General features: G+C 36.8%; 4 protein-coding genes across 6 annotated transcripts; 3 read left to right on the top strand and 1 right to left on the bottom strand.

Annotated features, from left to right (window-relative positions):
- The first annotated feature begins 4,006 nt into the window (after positions 1–4,006).
- On the top strand, positions 4,007–5,525 carry LOC113718630 (xyloglucan O-acetyltransferase 1-like). Its single transcript, XM_027243518.1, has 2 exons — positions 4,007–4,286; positions 4,420–5,525. Exons 1-2 carry the CDS (start codon positions 4,007–4,009, stop codon positions 5,523–5,525), a joined length of 1,386 nt encoding a protein of 461 aa, XP_027099319.1.
- Positions 5,526–6,385: 860 nt separating this feature from the next.
- On the top strand, positions 6,386–12,204 carry LOC113718631 (GCN5-related N-acetyltransferase 5, chloroplastic-like). 2 transcript variants are annotated; one of them, XR_011825449.1, is made up of 5 exons: positions 6,386–7,268; positions 7,780–8,077; positions 9,604–9,745; positions 10,588–11,147; positions 11,510–12,204. XR_011825449.1 is itself a non-coding variant. In XM_027243519.2 (2 exons), the coding sequence occupies exons 1-2, from the start codon at positions 6,607–6,609 to the stop codon at positions 8,042–8,044; spliced, it is 927 nt and encodes a 308-aa protein (XP_027099320.2). In that variant the 5' UTR covers positions 6,386–6,606; the 3' UTR covers positions 8,045–8,259. The 2 variants fall into 2 exon arrangements, 1 of the variants encoding a protein (XP_027099320.2); XM_027243519.2 differs by lacking the exons at positions 9,604–9,745; positions 10,588–11,147; positions 11,510–12,204 and having other exon boundaries at positions 7,780–8,259.
- LOC113719396 (probable serine/threonine-protein kinase PBL28) lies at positions 8,854–11,823 on the bottom strand. 2 transcript variants are annotated; one of them, XM_027244608.2, is made up of 7 exons: positions 11,684–11,823; positions 11,373–11,557; positions 10,977–11,175; positions 10,734–10,897; positions 10,530–10,634; positions 9,565–9,687; positions 8,854–9,469 (listed from the first exon to the last, which is right to left on the bottom strand). In XM_027244608.2, exons 1-7 carry the CDS (start codon positions 11,751–11,753, stop codon positions 9,233–9,235), a joined length of 1,083 nt encoding a protein of 360 aa, XP_027100409.1. In that variant the 5' UTR covers positions 11,754–11,823; the 3' UTR covers positions 8,854–9,232. The 2 variants fall into 2 exon arrangements, with proteins under 2 accessions (XP_027100409.1, XP_027100407.1); XM_027244606.2 differs by having other exon boundaries at positions 11,373–11,753.
- A 2,899-nt stretch (positions 12,205–15,103) lies between the features above and the next one.
- On the top strand, positions 15,104–16,364 carry LOC113718785 (MLP-like protein 423). The gene is made up of 2 exons (XM_027243699.2): positions 15,104–15,376; positions 15,835–16,364. The coding sequence occupies exons 1-2, from the start codon at positions 15,196–15,198 to the stop codon at positions 16,104–16,106; spliced, it is 453 nt and encodes a 150-aa protein (XP_027099500.2). The 5' UTR covers positions 15,104–15,195; the 3' UTR covers positions 16,107–16,364.
- Positions 16,365–16,556: the final 192 nt, after the last annotated feature.

Below are 16,556 nucleotides of genomic sequence, written 5' to 3' on the forward strand. Positions count from 1 at the left end.
TAAGATAATTACCAGAAGAGGTTGTTTGGAAAGATACACAATTGCATGTAACAATTCATCTTTGGTAATTGGTGAACAACTAGTTCATTTATGGTTGTCAAAACCTTTTTAAAACATTTTCTCATTTATGAGAAATATGAATGCAAATTGCAGCAAGGGTTAATTGGTCAATTGATGCAATTTCTGCCATTCACTTTGTAGTCCAAACACTAAATATGGTTGAGAATAAGTCAATAATGTAAGTTGCAAACTGGTGTTGAATATTACTGGGACAATAGAGAAATTGCAGAAGTATTATAGGGATTTCCTAGCGATCGACATTTTACACTGTTTGGATTATAGTTTTTCACAGAAAATTTTTTTATATTTTTTGTTTTTCAAATTATCTTTTCACCTAGTATATATCAAATTTTTATAATATATTTTATGTTTGGACAAATAATGTATGAGACTGGATGATATGATCTTGTAACGTTAAGATTTGCAAGAAGAGCTGAGCTCACAAATTCTAGACAACAGAACGTATTGCATGTCTAACAAAAAGAAGCAATTTCGCAGAACTGCTTGCAAGCACATGTAACGCTTCCAATACTGATGACACACGCATGATGCAACTTATTCCATTATAAGTAGTCTATTACAAGATTTGTATTCTCACTAGAGGTGGCAAATCAACCCACTTAACTAAATTTACCCATATCCGTCCATGAATAGATGGGTATGGGTATCTTAAATTTTTATATATGGGTATAAATGGGTTACCCAATAATACTCATTTAATAAATGGGTATTATTGAGTAACCCATCAAACCCAATTAATCCATTTAGAATTCTCCTCCCCTAAATCTCTTTTTTTTCCCCACCCATTTTTTTTTTTCAAATTTTTCATTTTGTCATGATGTTAACTACTTTTGTTTCATTATTATTATTATTATTTGTTGGTTTTATTTTATTATTTTATTTTCTTTTAGTTTGTTAACTTGCTCATTTTTCGGCATTACCAATTTATGATAAATTTGAGCCTCTTTTCTTATCTTTCTAAAATGAAAATTTAAATTTATATATGAAAAAAATGTTAGGGATTCAAAATTTTTGGATTAAATTATTATATTAACTTTTATAGTACTTAGTTCACATTTTTATATTCTTATTATTCAATTGTTAAATAATATGTAATTTTGTGAAATAGAGTATAAATGAAAAAAATTGGTAATTAGGTTTATTGAACATTATAAATAAATATTTAAAACTAATGATGGGTACAAAGAGTCGTATAAATTGATAACTTAGTTTGCAAAAATAAATTTAAATGAATTTACAAAAAATTAAAATAAATGGGTTATAAATGGGTAATTGGGTTACCCAATTCATTTTTTGACTTACCCATTCATACCCATCTAATTAAATAGGTATAAATGGGTTGACTCACTTATACCCATTATCCATTTTACCCAACCCAAACCCGCCCAAGTCACCCATTTTGACACCTCTAATTCTAACAGAGTTGGACAGCAACTAAACAAATTTTAGAAAGTACAAATATAAACAATTATTCTTCTAATAATTAATCGTCCTCCAAAATTTACTCTGTGACAAATCCTTCTGATCTCTCCTTGAGTGTCAGTTAAGGAATTTATATTACTCATTGTCACCGTGTAATCAGCAAAATCGCCGAAGAAGAACGAGAGCAAATCCCCACATTATCATGGATTTAAAAAATCGTTTCGCAAAAGGGTTGTTTGTAGTTCTAAGAGTTCGTATTCTTCAAATACGAGGATAGCAAACTCTCTGTTTCAATCAAGAGAATAGCGACTACATAATTCAAGTTTCAATTTTTAACAGATGTTTGTCATCTTTTGCAACAAAAGTCAGCAACCACAAGTGAGAAAATGCTATCCTTTTTTTGCTCAAATGTGAATCAAAACTCAGTAATTTCAGTCATACCGCATTTGAAAAATGTCAAGCTCGCATTACAAAGATCTCTCTTGTTGGAATCATACGTCACAATCTACCCTTTTGAAGAATGATTTTAGAATTCATCATAATCTTGGAATTTTCCCCTTAGAACGAGTCCATGTCAGTATCATCCATCACATCCCTACAATAAAGAAACGTCAACATTCACGAATTTAATACAGCACTTATATTTAGTGTTCAGATATGTCGTCTTCGCTGTTTCTTTTCGAACAATATATTTTTGTTTTATGTGAATTAGGCCTTGAAAAACTTACATCAACAAAACAATCGTGAAAAAAAGAGGCGGATAATTGATGCCACCATCCTTGGATCTTGATCAACAGTTGCACTCATCACATCGTGAACTATAGCAGGAAGATCAGGGCAGCTGTTGTCATAGAAATCGAGCGAAATATGGGCAACAGAAGGACTAAAATAGAGAGCTAATATGAAGAAAATGCATGGGAGCTGGAAGGGGACAATGGCCATGCCGAAGAAGCACTTAGAACACTCGAGCTAAGCTTATTATAAACTTGCTTTTCAAATTGCATGGGGAGAAATACATTAATGTCTTCAGAATGATGATACATCCTCCACTGGAATTCTATGTTAGCAAAACTTCAGTGTGGAGTCATCTGGGCTAAGTTGCCACATTGGGTTCAATTTCTATCTTTTACTTGTACAATCCCATATGAGTAGAGCTGTTAATCGAGCCGAGTCGAGCCGAGTATTTGGCTGCCGAGCTCGACTCGAGTTTAATTCGAGCCGAGCTCTACTCGAGCTCGTTAGGAAAACGAGCTTTAAAATGTGTTCGAACTCGGCTCGTTAAATGTACATGTGGCTCGAGCTCGAGCTCGAGCTTGACTCGTTTATCACAAACAAGTCGAGCTTCACGAGCTCGAGCTCGAGCTCGTGCAAATTAATTTTAATAAAAATCTATAATTTTTAATTTTTATAAATTTGATTTCTAAAATGACAAATATGCCCTTCATTAATGAGCTCTAACGAGCTACTCGAGTATCAAACGAGCCGAGCTTACTCGGCTCGTTAACTAAACGAGCATGTTTCGAGCTCGAGCTCGACTCGTTAACCAAAATTAACGAGCCGAGCTCGAGCCTTAACGAGTCGAGCTCTAATGAGCTTTCGAGCTACTCGATTGACTTAACAGCTCTACATGTGAGCATGGGATTTTTTCCTTTTCCCATTTTGAAATGTTAAATCGTGCATTTCCCAACAATTATTCCTGGACCAGCAAAAGGAGCCCTTAGGCCTTCAAAATGGTTCCTGGACCAGTCCAAGTTATTGGTTGTAGTAGTCCAAGAATAGTTGGGTTTATGCCAAAGGTCCTGCAAACCTTTCCCCCAAAGTCTCCCTCCAGGTCAATACTAATTACTGTTGGGCTCAGAGAGAGCCAAATAAGGGGAGAATTTAACCATGAGGTAGAATGGTAACCACAACCATGGGCTTGACACCACATCCAATCCAAAACCTTAAGGCATTGGGTCTATGGATCATTCCCACTTATATGTTCCTCATTCTACTCATCTCTTTCCGATGTGGGATATTGATTCACACTTGATATCCCAACAATTACTAATGGCGGACTAGCAGCTCGTCTCCAACTTTATGGTCAAAGAGTCGAGAGATAAGGTTAAGACTAAGAGTTCAGCAAAAGGACATTCGATTAGGAAGGTGGATGTATAGTACAGAGATTTAATAATATTTTCTTTATTTTTTTTGGGGGTATCCATAAGATACAAAAATGAGATTAATCAATTAGATATCAATCAGTTACTACGTGAAGATGACAAAAACTGGCCAGGTTAAGCTGTATTGTCCAAATAACATGGGATTTTCTGCTTGGCTTTTGACTGAATCTTCCCCACAAGCTTCTCTTCTTTTGATCTTCTTCCTCCATCCCTCTTATCTCTCTCTCTCAACCAAAAATAGTGGGATTCTCGGCCACTAGTTCCAAAAACCAAAAGCATGGAAACATAAGCAAAGCGCGCAAGAAAAAAAAGAAAACAAGCATATTAACTTGAAGCCAGAGATGGGCTCTAAAAAGCCACTGAAACATCAATCTAACTCGTTATTAACAAAATTATTGCCTTGGACCTTCTCCATCCTCCTCCCCCTCCTCCTCATTCATCTGTGTTTTCATCCAATACCCTTCCTACGCTCTCCATCTAGTAAGCTTCATTCAAATAATAATAATGCTATCAACAATGACTCCGCTTCTCCTCCTTCGCGACGTACATTTCCATCCAGTCAGCTTCATGCAAAAAATCACGTTATCAACAATGACTCCACTTCCCCTTCTCCTTCGCAAGGTACATTGGTCTAGGATGCACAATAATCAAAAGGCAACATGTGTTTGTCATTTTCCTGTATTTTCAGGCTTGCATTAGTCACCAATTTTTACGTATGTATGAGAACAAAAGCTTCTGTCTTGATTTCTTGCAGATGTTAATAGTTCTAATGCTCCAACTGCGTGTGACTACTCGAATGGGGAATGGATACGTGACAAGTTGGGACCTCTGTACAATGGGACAACTTGTGGTACAATTAAAGATGGCCAGAATTGCATGAGCCATGGGAGGCCTGACAAAGATTATCTCTACTGGAGATGGAAGCCAAGACAATGCAAATTGCCAAGGTTTGAGCCTCGGACATTTCTCCAATACCTTAGCAATAAGCATTTGGCTTTTGTGGGTGATTCTGTTGCTAGAAACCAATTGGAATCCCTGCTCTGCATGATCACCACTGTTTCTTCTCCTAAGCTTGTTCGTAGTTATGGTGAGGATAACAAATTTCGCAAATGGCATTTCCCTTCTCATAATGTTACCGTGTCCATTTTTTGGTCACCATTTCTTGTAAAAGGCATCGAGAAATCCGATGAGATTGATATCACGCGAAATTACAATAAACTGTACTTGGATTTAGTTGATGAGAAATGGGCAGGGGAAATTGATCATCTGGACATGATAGTTTTATCTGTGGGGCATTGGTTTTTACACCGGGCAGTGTACTATTATAATGGTACCATACTAGGTTGCCACTACCGCTCTGATCAAAATTGCACTGAAATTGGATTCTATGATGTTTATGGCAAGGCATATCAAACAGCCGTTAATTCAATAATTGACAGGAAGAGATCATCTAGTTGCAATGCAACTGATGTTTTTGTAACTACATTTTCACCTGCTCACTTCGAAGGGGAATGGGATAAATTTGGGGCGTGCCCCAAAACAAAGCCTTATAATGCAAGTGAAAAGAAGCTAGAAGGGATGGACGCAGAAATGAGAAATATAGGGATTAAAGAAGTTAAGGCAGCAAGAGAAAAATCTAAGAAGTTTGGTAGCTTGAGATTTGAGTATGTAGATGTGTCTGCATTATCTTTCCTTAGAGCAGATGGCCATCCAGGGCCGTATTTGTATCCTTTTCCATTTGCCAATGGAATTAAAGATCGTGTACAGAATGACTGTGTGCATTGGTGTTTACCAGGGCCTATCGATACATGGAATGAGATTTTGTTAGAAATCATGAAAAGACGGGAAACTGAAGTTTAGTAGATAATGGTAAGATCATCCTGTTCTTGAAAACGAATGTGCAGTGATGCTGTCCTCTTCCATTTGCGAGTGATTACTGGCCGCCATGAGATCAGGAAAACAGAATGAGAAAGGGTAATGTAGAGATATCGGAGTTGTTTTGTACAGCACATCATTTGGAGCGTGGCAATTTGTGACTGATTTTCTACCTAACATAGGACGCTTTTACAGTCAAACTTTTGTAATTTTTAACATGCTCCTAGCCTCCTCATAAGGTGAAATAACATTTAGATAGGGATAGAAAGATACAGTGATTATAATGGTTCACTACATTCTCCATGTAACCCAAGAAAGCGAAAGGGTTCAAAGTTCAGACACCCTATTTCTTAAGCGTCATGTACCATGTATTTTGCCTACCACTATTTTTTGTCATTTGGATGATTTTGCTTTTGAGCCGGCATACAAAAGCCAAAAGGAGATGTGAAAGGTCAAGTAACTATTTAAGAGGACAATAATAAGGAGCAAGATCACGTATTAGTCCGTTAATTATTCTGCATGCCAATAGGTCAAATGCTGGAAAAAAAAAAAGAACAAGAAATGGAAATGGAAATGAAGTTCTGCTGACCTCTCTTCAGTTGTCTGAGTACTCTCTTTGTTCATGTAAAACAGTAAAACTCGGAATTGTTTGATGCGGTAAAGAAAATGACCAAAAAAAAAAAAAGGTAAAGAAAATGACAAAAGCATAAAAAAAAATTGAAAAAAAAATCCCATGGGGTCATCCAAATAAACAATAAAATAAAAAGAACAAGAAAAACTCTGGGACGTTTCCATAATAGGTTTAAGAAGAACCCTATAGTGCATTTATATGTAACAAACCTGTTTTTGATTTATAAGAAGAATCCACAATTTGATAATAAAGAACATGGAATTTACTGAATTAGCAAAACCTCCCGCTGCCTAGTGTTAAGGATTGATTAATATTTGCTGCTACAGAAGTCTATCCATTTGTCCAGTTCAGACTTCAGACTCCATACCTCATCTGATCTCCCTTTCCACTGCAAAATCAATCTCAACTCTGCAACTTCTAAGTGCTCTTTCTTCAATGGCAATCGCCTCCACATCCTATCTTCCCGTATACTTGGGCACCCAGCCTCATTCCCACCACAACCTCTATCACATCCCTCACTTCAGAACTCATCAAAATCCAATCTTTACCCCAAAAAGGACACACCCTTTTGTCGTCTTCCCTAAACACACAGCGTTCAATCTCATCTTCCCACTTTCGACCTCCCAATCTTCTTTTTCTTCCACCTCTTCTACGCCGACCCTCCAGAATGCACTTCAAACAGGGCGATTTCTTACTAATGAAGAGCTTGAAAAGCTTCAGTTTCTTGAGAGTTATAGGTATTTTCAGGAATTAAAATCTGGGTTTTTGTACATAAGAATGATGGATCAAGAAGAAATGGATATGACGGTTAGTTTATTGTCCGAGACTTTTGCTGAATCCATGTTGTTGCCTAAAGGGTATGTCCGATTCTTGGAGTATTTGGTGAAGCAGTATCTGATTGAGAGGAGGACTTTAATGCCTCATACTGCAACACTAGTCGGTTTCTATAAGGAGGATGAAGAGGAGGATTTACAGTTAGCTGGGACAGTTGAGGTGTGCTTTAACAAGAAGGGTGCTAATGCTTCTCCTCCTACACCTACTGCTCCCAAAAATTCTCCATATATAAGCAATATGACTGTAAAGGAGTCACTTAGAAGGTATAACTTTGAAATTTTAAATTGTTACTCCTTCTATTATATGTGGATGACAAAATTTTATAACAAACCATCAATGGAGGGCAGCAGAGAAACTCACTTTTTAGTATTTCTCCCCTGTTGTCTGTATAATTTCGTAATTTTCAAAAAAAAGAAAAAGAAAAAGAAATATCAGCTAGAAAGGGTTAGGTGTTCCTGTGTAAAAACACCAATACAAAGGGATTGGTTTCTCCAGTAAATGATATTCCTTGACTTACTCTGAGTACGTGTTGAATTTTGAAAGACCTTTTGCACCTTATATTGACAAATGTTTAAACTTTACCGTCCGCATTAAGGCAGCAACTTTGCATATCCTACTTGCACTGCAAAGATAAGCAGTATATCCTGGGGGCTGTTAGTTTCATTTGTCTTGCCATTGCATCGGTGTCTTGCTGTGTTGTGTTGCTGTTGTTTGATGACTATAACTTAATTGTTTCAACATTATTGTGAGTGAAAGTTGAATTCAAATTTTCAGGAGGGGCATTGGATGGCATTTACTGAAAGCAAGTGAGGAATTGATTGCTCATATGACTTCCTCGAGGGATGTTTACTTACACTGTAGAATGATTGATGAGGCTCCTTTGAATATGTACACAAAAGCAGGATATAGCATTGTCAGGACAGACACCATCTTAGTCCTGCTGACATTGCAGAGGCGTAAACACTTGATGTGCAAGCAAATTCCAGTCTTGACTAGCCCTTCTGAAATGGATACTTACAGCCAGGAACCTTATTCGTAAATGGAGAGTCAAAATGATTTTGTACTTTTTGAGGTATTAAAGCGTTCTGACTTAATTGCCTTCGTTAGAGAAACCCATTGTGCATACTTGGTTTCTTTCCCTAGCTTTTGCTTGCTGTAATTGAAATTATAATTGCATCTTCTTGGCAGATGCTTGTAAGTCATCGGACCTTTTGTAACATAACTCTATTATATGATTAAAATCTGTTCAGGTGACTCTACTTGTTCTTTTTTTGGTTTCTTTAATTGATTCTGCATTTATTGCCTGCTTTAATTTTGATAATGATAATCATTAGATAGGTTTAGATTGGAAGGGCAACTAGATTTTCCTAGCTGACTTTTTGATGATTTTATTATTGAGTTTCAACCTTTTGCTCATAGCTATTTTCCACTACACTTTATTCTGACATTCTTGTCAAACGAGCTGTTTGCTTTTAGAGCATGTTTCTTTTTTACTCTTTCCTGCTTGCTGGCTGACAAGCAAGTGAAACCTGGATTCTTGAACGTGTTAACATGTTAAATCTACCATTTATATGTGAAACTCCAGTCCTGTAAACTTCTTATTTACTGCTGAACTTGTTTAACTACTCTCTGGACAACCTGAAGAACATTGTGGAACCTATAAAGCAAGTGACAATACGCGAACTATTTGGAAGCCGATAGCTCTTGTTAACTCTTCTGGTCCATATATTTCATAGAAGGATATTATGTACTTCTGTTTGAAGGTTACTACAGTTCACTTCAATATTGTTTCCCATGACAATCCGTGAAAGGATGTTATGGAATAGTTCTCTATTATACATAAGGAAAAGACGAGCAATGTCTCAGATTTTATTCACATTGTTGTACAAATCTTCAAATTACACGAGAGAAATACCTTATCAGAAAATGGTGAAGCTAAAAGAGGAAAAAAAAAGAAGGAAAAATATGACACCTGATGCTTCTGGCTGTCTATCAGAAACTCTTTTTGAGTCATTAAATTATAAAAATACCATCTTCCTTCAGACACCTATGAGTATGTTTATCATATATGACCAATCAATAAACTGAGGGTTGCTTGTAAAAATCTTAAGAATTTCTTGAACTTTGAAGATTCTAGGTTGCAGTACAGTCTTCTTAGCTGGAAGATCATTTACACGGTGTATCATGATGCATCTCTAATTTTTGTATGAAAAAGATTGTTGTTTGTTTAAATCATTCTGAAAGTATGCAGTGTCATCCCTAGTCCCCTTGAATTTGTGTAGACAATTAGTTGGAGCTCCTTAACGCATTCTATCATTGAGGGCCGTTCAGTACTGTCAATTCGTACACAGCGCGATGCAAGGCTAGCAAACATGGCTATAGACTCCATTGTATATGAATTCCTGCTCATATCTGGATCAATTATCTTGCGCAACCTCTTTTTATCATTCAATATGTGCCTAACCTGCAGCACCCATGAAGCAGCTATTAGGCTTTTATGGAGATATTTTGAACTGTTTTTGTCATGTCATGACCATGACAATGAGCATTTGCTGTTACCTGCAGTACTAAGTTCTGATCATTTGGTCCTTGGTTCAGGTCAACTGCTCTCCGTCCAGTCAAAAGCTCTAGCAGAACCACTCCAAATGCATAAACATCACTTTGTAAAGTGAGTTTTCCTGTCTGTTGCCAAGGTAGATAGATCCAAGGCTCAGTCCTTGTTGCCAATTAATGAAACCAAGTAAGAACCAACCCTTGATAGTATTACTTTCTTATCTCATAAGTTTTCAAAGGAAGGAAAAAGAAAGGCGTAAATCCCTTGTTCATTGTAGAAAAAACGCAGATACATAAGATCAAGGTGGCATGGGAAACTGCATTAATCTGTATACAAAAGACCGGAAAATAAATAAAACATCCTTGTAACAGAATTGCTAATTTAAATGTATGTTTTTGTAATTGAGGTGGGAATGGTGAAATAAGAAAAGAGAACAAGGCTTGGAGTCTCCCTTTGGACCAAGAAACAAAAAATTAGAGGGGGCAATGGGGAAATAAGAAAAGAAGAAAGAAGATGATAAGCGAATAATCACAATAATTGCCGCCTACTTGGCTTCTGAAATTCTGTTTCTGCTTATTCTTCCTTTTAATTGCACTTCTTTGTGCTTTTGCATGATGCGTTTTTAAGTGAAAATAAACAGTTAGGGTTTGTCTCGGAACACTTTATTATGCAGTTAAAAGAATTTAACTGTTGCAAGGCTGCTAGTTTATTTTTTTCTATCTTTTGATCGGTTGAAAGTATCTTCCAAGTTTTTGTTTAAATGGTTGTGGCATTAAGTTCTGAAACAGGAATTATGAACATGAAGTGGTTAAAGCCTATTGTTTTCTAGTGTTGATAGAAGAGAAATCAGAAAAATCTCGAGTTCTAGTTTTCTAGTGCTGATATCTTATATAATGAAGAGAAATTCCTATTTTCATTTATGGAGAATAGAAGATAAAATTTGTAATCCTTTGTCTTTATGGATACGTACCAACGTATATTCTGGATCAAAGTAGCCAAAAGTACCCAGCACTCTTGCTGTTACACAGGTTTCCTGGCCCTCTGGCATCAACTTTGCAAGTCCAAAGTCTGAAATCTGCAAAAACGCCAGAACTTGCAACAATTGTTATATCATAAAAGCACTTCCTACGAATCATGCTGGAATCTTTTGGAGATTTTTATGAAGTGGATGTACCTTGGCTTCAAAGTTGTTGTCTAGCAGGATATTGGTTGATTTGAAGTCTCGGTGTACAATGGGAATTCCGACAGCAGAACTGGAATGGAGATATGCAAGTCCTCTTGCTGCTCCAAGAGCCACTTTGAGTCTCAAAGGCCAATCCATCTTCAGTTCTCCAATACCTGGAAGCTGTTGTAAGACTAATACATCTTCAAGCACAAAAGTTTAGAGAAGTAGTGCAGAATTCACAAACAAACAAACCGTTCAAGTGATCTTGCAGATTCCCTCGTGGCATATATTCATAAACCAAGAACCTATGCTTCCCATCTGCACAATAGCCTATTAAAGATACAAGATTGGGATGGTCCAATCTGCTTAAGATATCAACTTCCACCCGGAATTCGCGCTCCCCTTCTGCTGCTTTAAATGACGGTAGGTCCATTTTCTTGATTGCTACAATCTGTGACTTGAAAAAAATATTCTTATAAACCATACTTTTTGGTCTTCCTCTTTCTTCATTTGTTTTCAACTATTGTTGTGAACTTGAAAGATCGAACTCCAATTGGACCACCAATTTTATGTGAAAAAACATAATACCATGGATGTGCACGAGCAATTTTGCCTAGAAATTTTTTTTTTATGTTTTAGCAAATGTACCTCTCCAGACCGTAAAGTACCCTTGTAGACTCGACCAAATCCTCCTTTCCCAAGTAGATTTTGTTCACTGAAAGAATGTGTTGCCTCTTCCATTTCTTTAAGCGTGAAAACTGCTGATCCATGGTGTCTTTTTGCAGGTGGAGCGCTGCCCTCAATTTTCCAACATTCCACTGGTTTATACACCCCTGAAAAGGAAAAGCAGAAATTAAAGAATTGATGGCCAAAAAAGCAAGTGAATTGCATGGGTGCAACAACTAAGTTGTAACGCAACAGGAGTAGAAGAACACGAGATATTAGAAACTGAAACATACAAGGATTGATGTGATCTTCAGACTTGCTTCTGCGGCGCTTATTCCACGCTGAAACCAAACCGAACGGCATGACAACTCTTGCTTAAGATGATCTCCAGTTTGTGGATTGAATAAAGCACGCATTCAGTTGAAGAGTGAAGGGCTATACTCATGGCAGTCTATGCTATGCAACAGGAAAAGGAGAATGAGAACTTACAAAGCTGGCTCACAAAAATATGGAGGAAGAGAAGTTAAGATGATGGTCATTACCTCATTATAGACTGGTTGGTGTTGAACCGGAGTCGTGCTGATTATACAGATTGAGAGAATTGGAGAAGGATATTAAGTATAAGCAGAATTTGATACTATGTAGCATCAGAATCCTGTAGGAGTGCGTACAAAGCAACTGAACTGAGAGACTAGCTTTGAGAAATACTCAAAAAAATGTAGTAATACCAATCAGCCAACAACCTGCAAATCTCACTTGATGAACAAGAAAAAGTAAACAAAGGAATGAATAAAATGGCCAAACCGGTTGCTTACCTTTGATAGAGGGGGGTGGTGTGGTGTGGTGGGGTAAGGGAGGTACCTCTGAAAAGGAAAGAGGAGCTGCAGCCTCACCTCCTTACGATTTTGTGTGACTTGGGAAAAGATTGTTGTTGTTGTTTCCTTTTCATTTTGATTACTTTCTAATCTTTTATATGATTTACCTGTGTTGCAATTAGAATTTAGTAAGCAAGAAAAAGGGCTGTTTTATGCTGTTAGTGGTTTGAAAAAGGACGTTCATGACAATTGTTGGCGAGTCGTCGTGTGAGAAACTAAGGTCTTGTTTGGATTGCATTTTTTTGGATTTTTTGTAGAAAAATTACTGTAACGATTTTATGTATGTGAGGTAAAAAGGTAATTGGAAGATGTGTTCGCGGAAAACGTAACAATTTTTTTTGGAAAAATGGCAATCGAAACACACCCTAATATTGTGTGTTTGTTTAAGATATGGATGACATATCCGATTCAACCAAAGCACGGCAAGAAACTTTGATGCCTCTGCATGACTTTCTGGATTAATTGCTTCCAGCAATCATTAACAAAAAAAAAATTAAATAAATAAAAATTATACCTCTTTCATTACCTACCGTCGTCAGCTTAAATTCTAACCCAAAGAATACAAGTGTATCTTGGAAAAAGTTTACTCAAAATCCAACAGGGCATCTTAAAAAAGAAAAACAAAATATCTAAAATGTAGAATCGGATTCAACAGTTATTTCCATGCACTAGAGAGAGTGTGTTTTTTCTTCTTTTTTTTTGGCTGTTTTTTAACTTAATGAACTATAAGTATGATTTGTAGTATTTTTTTTAAAAAAAAAAAAAAGAAGAAGAAGCATGATTTGTAGTAGAGTAATAATCTCAATAGCTTCAAAATGGGATCGAGATAACACCCAAAATTATGATCGCAACTAACATGCATCTCTCTTTTAAAAAAAAAAAAAAAAAAAAGATAGCATCTCTTAACAAATTGGTACAAGTAATTTGTAGTGAATTATATGATATACTAATATCGGATCGAAAATGTATTGCGAAAAATGGTGTTTGATTTTTCTTGGCAGTTCCAAGGCCGACGTCAGTGCTTACTTAGTACCGGAGGTGGCAGTAGTGCAGCTCAGCTGTTGAGCCTTGTTTATCTTGATTGTTGTTAGCTACGGGCCTTTGTTTGGGCTTGAGCGATTTGAGCTGCATCATGAGGCCGCGTATGGATTGGTGTACTTTAAAGCCCGGCCCCGCTTAATATTTTCTATTTTGGAGAGAGTTTACATCTCTATCGCTATTATTGTGTTATCCGTGAAACAATCCATTCAAGCCAGTGAATTAATTCCGGTCCCATGAACTAAGTAATAATCTAATTTACGTTAAAATTAGTCCCGCGAAGAGATAACGTAAGTGGTCTACCTTTGTGGAAACTGTGGATCCTCCTCATCCTAGATTGCCTGAGAGTAGTGAATTTTAATTTCTAAGCAAAATGCCTTCTTTTTTTTTTTAAAAAAAAAAAAAAGGAACCGCAGAGCCATTAATTAATTTGTGGGACACCACTCTGCGTCTATCCACTTTTGTGGGCATCTTTATTGCTGGCACTACTATTAAAAGGGCGGACCGCTGTGGTAATAAAAATGAATTTCCCAAACCCATACCGATGAGAGGCCAGGAATTCAATGTTCCCTTTGAATGGATCAATGAAACTTCAATAACAAAATTGAAGAGTTTCAACTGTTTTGGTTAATGACTTGGACGTTTGGGATGGATGTTTCTTCCAGATTTGACTCATAACAGATTCTTTTCTAACTGCTGTTCACAAAGAATAACGTGCCCATGAGGAAAGGAAGCTCCAAACCAGTGCTTAGAAGAGTAGACCAACCATAACGGAAGGACAAAATAAATCAGGAAATTTTTTTTATGTCATAGATTGGTGTTGTACGTCAAAATTAAGCTAACGGTTCATATTGAATTGTCAGTTGTGACTCACACAAGGACAAGGACTTTTCATTTTCCATATGTAATTAATTCCCTTTATCACAAACTCTCTGGTGATTTGAGTGAAGATAGATAGATGGCTTAGCCCGCCAAGGCCCCCCTCCTTCTCTTTCTCTTTCTTGTCTGGGTACGAAGATGGATGCATTTATTATTAGTGTTTCTCTATAGAGTCGTTTGAAAAGAAATGTGATGGTAAGAGTGTTATCATTTCCAATACTTTTGCTATAAGCAGCTTAAAATTGGCTCTTTTAAAAGAAAAAGCACGTAAATGGGCAATTATAAGTTTCAGATCTTGAATAATGGCTTTGGTTTCAAGATCGGTTGGTTAGGTTAGCTAAAAAGTTGAAGAGAAGTGAAGGAAGAGTTGTAGCTTTTGCAATATTGCCATGATCGGAATATTTTGTTTCACTTTACTTCCTAATACGATAGTGGCATATTCTAAGAAAATATTAGTGTTGTAATGAATATCCATCACTGACTTTTCCTTTGGACTTTGAATCAGTTAAACAGCTCATAACAAACAAACAAAAAATTGATTGTTTACGTTTTCATTCACTTGAATTATTACTCTTGCTTCAAATTGCCCAGTGAAAATTTCCCTATTCAGCCAGAAGACTATAGACACCATCATTGTTACAAGAAACGTAACGTAAAGAAACACTCGACAGATTTATTCACCCATTACCATTAGTAAGCCTTGAATGGTAACGGTTGCCGTAAAGAAATAAATACATGTTACTGCTAGGAAGGCATGGAAGTGTGCAAATCTCATAGTCTGGTCGCTGGTGACTGGTGAGTGGTGGCAGATGAAGTAGACGGCTAGCTTTTAATGGCCAATATGAAAAATGGGGGCCATTCAAGACATTGATTTTAGTACTACTATTCAGTACTTGCCTCTATATATATATATGCCTGCTTCACCAAGGTTCTTGCACAGCTCAGTCTTCTAAAGCTTGCTCTTCACTTTCTTTGTTAGTCTATCAATTACTAGTACACAACAAGAATCGGGAATGGCAGCGAAACTAGATGTGGAAGTGGAGGTCAAGTCTTCAGCAGATAAGTTCTGGGATGCCATCATGGACTCCGTTGCTCTTTTCCCCAAGGCCTGCCCTAATCAGTACAAGAGCATTGAAGTTCTTGAAGGTGATGGAAAATCAGTTGGCTCTGTTCGTTTGGTCAAGTATGCTGAAGGTAATTAAGCGGTCGACTTATATGTTAGTAAATAATAAGTAGGACAACTTTTGGTTACTCTTGGGATATTCCTTTCTGCTTGTCTTTTTAGCTTTTTCCCAAATCCAAATTTTATAGGGACCAGACGCTTTTCATGGAGTAATTAATTGGTCAATGCTAAAAGGCTAAATTTGGTGTAATGCTTATTTTATTCACAATTGCATGGTATGTTCACTGATTAAACTCCATAATGGTTGTTAATTATACATCATGAACTTAATGGTCATCTCTTGATGTCCGGCACATTATGTCATTCTTCCCTGGTATTCATTGTTATAGGAGGGATGTATTTGGCTAGGCGATTAATTGCAGAAGGGTGGGGATAAAGAATTCTGGTCTGGCGATTTCTTGGAGAGAATATGCATCTACTTAGATTAAATGTCACTGAAAGTTCTTAATATAAATCTGCCGCTGTATAGGATCCCCGGAAATTACTTTCTCGAAGGAGAAGATTGAATTTGTCGACGAAGGGAACAAAACTGTGAGGTACAGTGTGATCGAGGGGGATCTCTTGAAATTCTACAAGCTTTTCAAGGCCACCCTGGTCGTGAGTCCAAAGGGTGATGGGAGCTTGGTGAAATGGATTTGTGAGTTTGAGAAGACAAGCGATGAAATTCCAAACCCAGACATCATCAAGGATTTTGCAGCCAAGAATTTCCAGGAGCTCGATGCTTATCTCCTCAAGGCATAGATGGAATTCTCTCTCATAGGGTCCATTTAATAATCCTGAAATCTTTTCTTTCTCCTTTCTCTGAAAAATAACCTGCAGCCCCACCCACCTTGCAGTGTACGGGTTAAATGATGCTGTCACATTATGTAGTTTGCCATAATATTAATACAACTACTATGTAAGTTTTTTTTTTTGGGGAGCTTAATGTAAAAGGTTTCAGTACTCTGTTTTCATCAATGTTTTAATCCGACCATATATCTTTCCTTTTTGGGAAACAAACCCATTGGAATTCTTCATCAATTATAATAGCTACATGCTTTTTCGGGTTACAAATTCTACCCGTAATAAAAGTAAAAACATTTACCAAGAAGTAAAAACCTTACTACTTGTTACTCCACAAAAAATGCATGGAACGAAAATCACCTCAAATTCTTATGTACAATCTTTCTTTCTTTTTCTTCTTTGTACAAC

Source organism: Coffea arabica, chromosome 11e, assembly GCF_036785885.1.
Source record: "Coffea arabica cultivar ET-39 chromosome 11e, Coffea Arabica ET-39 HiFi, whole genome shotgun sequence".
In the NCBI taxonomy this organism is placed as follows: Eukaryota; Viridiplantae; Streptophyta; class Magnoliopsida; order Gentianales; family Rubiaceae; genus Coffea; species Coffea arabica.